Genomic DNA, 5,259 nt, shown 5'->3' with positions numbered 1-5,259 from the left:
AACAGGGGAAACACCATATTTTCTTTTTACTGGAAAGAGACCAAATTTATCAAAGATGAATAAGTTTGGCTCAGACTGTGTGGTCTTTGAACAAAACAGGAAAAAGCTTGACCCGAAGGGCAAAAAGGGAATTTTTGTTGGTTTTGATCGCCATTCACCAGCTTATATGATCTATTTTCCAGAGTCAAACAAGGTTCAAAAACACAGACTGGTCCAGTTCACTACAAGAGAAAAGACAGAGTCAGACACAGACTGACGCAGACCAAACGGAGGACCACTACATGGAGTGGGTATCCACACCACCTGAGGTGACACAAACACAGACCCAGAGAAAAGAAACAGATGAGGAAGAAAACTCAAACCCAGGCATTGACACAGATGCTGACACACAGACTACACTTACAATTGGTAGAGTTAGAAAGAAACCTAAGTACTTAGAGGACTATGAGTGTGCAGAACATAACCAAGAGTTAACCATTGACTACTGTTACAGAGCTACAGTTGGACTGCCACAGACCTTCAAAGAGGCACTGGCATCACCATCAGCAGAGAACTGGAAAAAGGCCATGAAGGATGAAATGACAACACTTAAAGAAACTGACACCTTCTCACTTGTACCATTACCAGAGGGTAGACGGACAGTGGGGGGAAGGTGGGTGTATGCTCTTAAAGAAGACCACACAGGAAAGGAGACTTACAAAGCCAGATATGTAGCAAAGGGATACAATCAGGTGGAAGGACTTGACTATTCTGAAACATTTTCCCCAACAGCAAACTTGACTTCGCTGCGTGTCCTCATGCAGCTCGCTGCACAACATGACCTGACACTACATCAAATGGACGTCAAGGCAGCTTACTTGCATGCGCCTATTGACTGTGAAATATATATGGACCAACCAGAAGGTTTTCAGACTAAGTCAAAAAATGGTGGACATCTGGTGTGCAAGTTAAACAAATCTATTTACGGGCTTAAACAGTCTGGGAGGAATTGGAATCTCATGCTTCATGATTTCCTACTTGAGAACAACTTTGTACAAAGTCAGAGTGACAACTGTATTTACACCAAACTGTCTGAGAGAGAAAAGGTGATCTTGTTAGTGTGGGTTGATGACATAGTCGTGGCTGCAAGCAGTAAGGTGTGTTTAAAGGAGGTCAAGGAGAAACTAAAATTTAAGTTTAAAATGAAAGATCTTGGGCAACTTTCTCATTTTTTAGGGGTTGATTTCACACAGGGAGAGGGTTCTGTACCAAACCAGGTACATTACCAAAATTTTGGAAAGGTTTGAGATGTCTGATTGACAATATCTAGAACAACTCCCAGTGAAATGAAATGTGACCTAACTCCAGAAGGGCCCCAAACAGACCAAAGAAAATACAGTGGCATGTTGGGAAGCCTCATCTATATCATGACCTGCACTAGACCAGATATAAGTTGGATAGTGAGTAGGTTATCACAGTACATGTCTGATACCAGGGAAAAAAATATGACAGCACTGAAACATGTGTACAGGTACTTACAAGGGACAAAAGAATGTGAACTGTGTTATAACAAATGTGACACTAAACTTGAACTTATGGGATACTCTGATGCAGACTGGGCCAACGACCCCCGGACAGGAAAAGCACTACAGGCTATTGCTTCAGTCTTAGCCAAAGAGGTGCTATTGTTTCATGGAAAACGAGGAAGCAACAAACGGTTGCATTGTCGACGTGTGAAGCGGAATACATGGCGCCAGCTGCTACCATTCAAGAAGCGCTTCACCTCTCGCAACTCCTAAAGGACATGGACCCCAATTTTGAGTACACAATCAAACTGTTCGAGGACAACCAAGGGACTATACGCTTAGCTAGGAACCCAGTAAACCGCCAGAGGAGCAAACATGTGGACATTAAATACCAGTTTATAAGATCCAATGTGTTGCAGGGCAAAGTTGTTTTGATATATTGTCCTACGGAAAACATGGCTGCAGACGTTTTTACAAAGTCTGCTACAAGAGTCAAAATCAAAAAGTTCAGTTCTTATATGTTTGGCATTTAAAGCAAAGGTTAAAGGAAGTATGTGTGACATTATCGAGTGGGGGTGTTAGAGTCCGATGAATGCACCTTTTTGTTTTATAAGAGTGCGATGAGCGCACCTACATCATTTTATTTTGGGACTATTTTGTTCAGCGGAAGGTTACGCTGCTGTATAAATGCAGGCGGAACATCTTGCCCCGCGCGCTTCGTGAGTGATGGACATGATGGCTACCGGAACAGAGAAGAGTTGTCCAAAGTCTCTTTTATTACCGGACTATGCGTAATATTAGGAGGAGATGTCTGTTCCAGAGAGCACGGGAGACGGCTCACGTGCAGCAAGGGAGAGATCCACTGCAGGAGATTCTACACTCTGTTTTCTAGCATCATGTGAACAACGAAAAGCCCTTCTCAAATTCTGGACTGGATGGGAAGTACTGCCCGGAGAAATAAGTGTTGAAGTGGTGAACAGCCAAAGTTTCCCAAAGTCTTCCACCTGTTTTGAGGTGCTACGTATTCCTGCACGTTACCAAAACTACGAGTCATTTTTTGTGGACATGCAGGCATGTCTCACCTCCATCGATACAGGTTTTGGTCTGGTTTAGCGGGAGCTTTACAACACTTGATTGTTAGCCTTTAAAAGATTCCGTGTTCCACTGTATATCTGATGTACTGTAAGTTCCGATGTAGTTTTACATGTTTTGTTCTGTTACAGTCAAAGATTCTGATAAATATTTAGGTTTCATGTATAAAAAGAGACATGTCAGAAGTTAAGTTTTGTTACAAAAAATGTAAGTCTCGAGTCATGACATTTCCCCCATTATTTTTTACACCGTTTATGCCCAAACGACGAAGCCCGCTACCACATATGGGAAGCTAGGTTTTTAGCATACTTAAAAACCATCGGCCTGAAAGATGCTATCCTCGGGAGCCAGCAAGCAGGAGCTGCGGATGCTGACGCCGGTGGGAAAAACGAGCTGGCATATGCAGAACTATGTGGTTGTCTGGATGACAAGACGCTAATGCTAATCCTGTATGAAGCGCCAGATGATGGAAAAAAGAGTCTAGAAATACTGAGACGCCATTTTGAGTCAGAAGAAAAACCGCGAATTGTCGGACTTTACACAGAGCTAACCAACGTGCTAATGACTGAAAAAGAAGAGCTAGCTGACTACTTAGCTCGTGTTGAGAAGATCGTGGTGGCACTAAACCGAGCTAAAGAGACCCTTAGCGATGCACTGTTGGTGGCAATGGTATTAAAAGGACTCACGGATGAATATGCACCGTTTTCTGTGCATGTTACGCAGACGAGAGAGACTCTATCATTCAACGAGTTCAAGGCTAGGTTGAGGAGCTTTGAATGCTCACTCCGCTACCGCTCAAGACCACGTGCAGATGAAGTAATAATGATTAACCACAAAGGAAAGCAGACAAAGTACAAAAATAATAAGAAATACTTCAGCGGAGAATGTTTTATTTGTGAAAGAGTTGGCCATAAAGCTAAAGACTGCAGAAACAAAGCTAAGAAACCACAGAGTAACTTAAGGGCTGCTTACACACAAAATAGCAGCAAAGCAGTCGCCATCACAGACACAAGACAGAGCACGACGTGGAGCAGAGACGAGCACACTGCTGAGCAGGAGACCTTCATCCTCCGGGCAAGTGAATGGCAACCTCACAACGCACAGCCAGAGGGATTGCTTGTGGATAGCGGTGCATCAGCTCACATCATGACCAGCGAAGAAGCGTTCATCAGGTTCGACGAGACGTTCCGGCCTAAAGACCACGTCATGCAGCTGGCAGACGGGACCCGGATTGCTGGCAGCGTATTGAAGAAGGGAGACGCCCAGATCAAACTCACTGACAGCAATGGCAGAGTGGTGAGTGTCCAGCTCACAAATGCACTTTTGATTCCCGGATATCCACAGGATATTTTGTCTGTGGAGGCAGAAGCTTCAAAAGGAGCGAAGTTCAACTTTGAGCTGAACAACAACAAGAGGATTCTTCCTAACGGTACAACATGTGACATGAAGGTAAAAAACAGACTGTATTATCTGGACATGGCAAAAGAGAACTGTGATGATTCCTGTAATGCATGTTATGACCTGAAAACGTGGCATGAGGTAATGGGTCATTGCAATTATGATGATGTAATCAAACTGGAAACAGTGGTGGATGGCATGAAAATCAAAGATAGAAAGTGTAAGCCCAACACATGTGAAACATGCCTGCAGGGTAAATTCACTCAAACCAGAAACAGGGAGGCAGATGTAAGGGCTGAAGCACCTTTAGAGCTCATTCATACAGACCTGGGTGGGCCTATTGTCCCAGAGTCACTAGATGGACACAAATATGCCATAACTTTCACAGATGATTTCTCAGGGGCCATTTATGTGTATTTTTTGAGAAGTAAAGACAAAACAGTTGAAGCTACAAAACAGTTTCTAGCTGACACAGCAGCTTATGGCAAAGTCAGACGCCTGAGATCTGACAATGGCACAGAGTTTATCTCAGAAGAGTTCCAGTCATTACTCAGGGACAATGCTATTAAACACGAGAGATCAGCACCTTACTACCCCCATCAGAATGGGACCGCCGAGAGAAACTGGCGCACATTGTTTGAAATGGTGCGCTGTATGCTGATCGAATCAGGTTTACCAAAGGAGCTGTGGCCTTACGCAGCTCGGACAGCAGCAGTCATAAGAAACAGGTGTTACTGTAAGAGAACAGGGGAAACGCCATATTTTCTTTTTACTGGAAAGAGACCAAATTTATCAAAGATGAATAAGTTTGGCTCAGACTGTGTGGTATTTGAACAAAACAGGAAAAAGCTTGACCCGAAGGGCAAAAAGGGAATTTTTGTTGGTTTTGATCGCCATTCACCAGCTTATATGATCTATTTTCCAGAGTCAAACAAGGTTCAAAAACACAGACTGGTCCAGTTCACTACAAGAGAAAAGACTGAGAGTCAGACACAGACTGACGCAGACCAAACGGAGGACCACTACATGGAGTGGGTATCCACACCACCTGAGGTGACACAAACACAGACTCAGAGAAAAGAAACTGATGAGGAAGAAAACTCAAACCCAGACATTGACACAGATGCTGACACCAAGACTACACTTACAACTGGAAGAGTTAGAAAGAAACCTAAGTACTTAGAGGACTATGAGTGTGCAGCACATAACCAAGAGTTAACCATTGACTACTGTTACAGAGCTACAGTTGGACTGCCACAGACCT

General features: G+C 43.6%; 1 protein-coding gene across 1 annotated transcript; it reads left to right on the top strand.

Moving 5' to 3' along the window:
• Positions 1-2,929: 2,929 nt before the first annotated feature.
• On the top strand, positions 2,930-4,351 carry LOC112141778 (retrovirus-related Pol polyprotein from transposon TNT 1-94; the record flags this gene model as incomplete). The annotated part of the gene is given in 1 exon segment (XM_024264947.2): positions 2,930-4,351. A coding segment is annotated over 1 exon segment (1,316 nt), but the record flags the coding sequence as incomplete, so codon positions are not given.
• Positions 4,352-5,259: the final 908 nt, after the last annotated feature.

Source organism: Oryzias melastigma, unplaced genomic scaffold (genome assembly GCF_002922805.2).
Source record: "Oryzias melastigma strain HK-1 unplaced genomic scaffold, ASM292280v2 sc02114, whole genome shotgun sequence".
NCBI lineage: Eukaryota > Metazoa > Chordata > Actinopteri > Beloniformes > Adrianichthyidae > Oryzias > Oryzias melastigma.
Note: the sequence above shows the minus strand (reverse complement) of the source record. Positions and strands in the feature narration are given on the sequence as shown.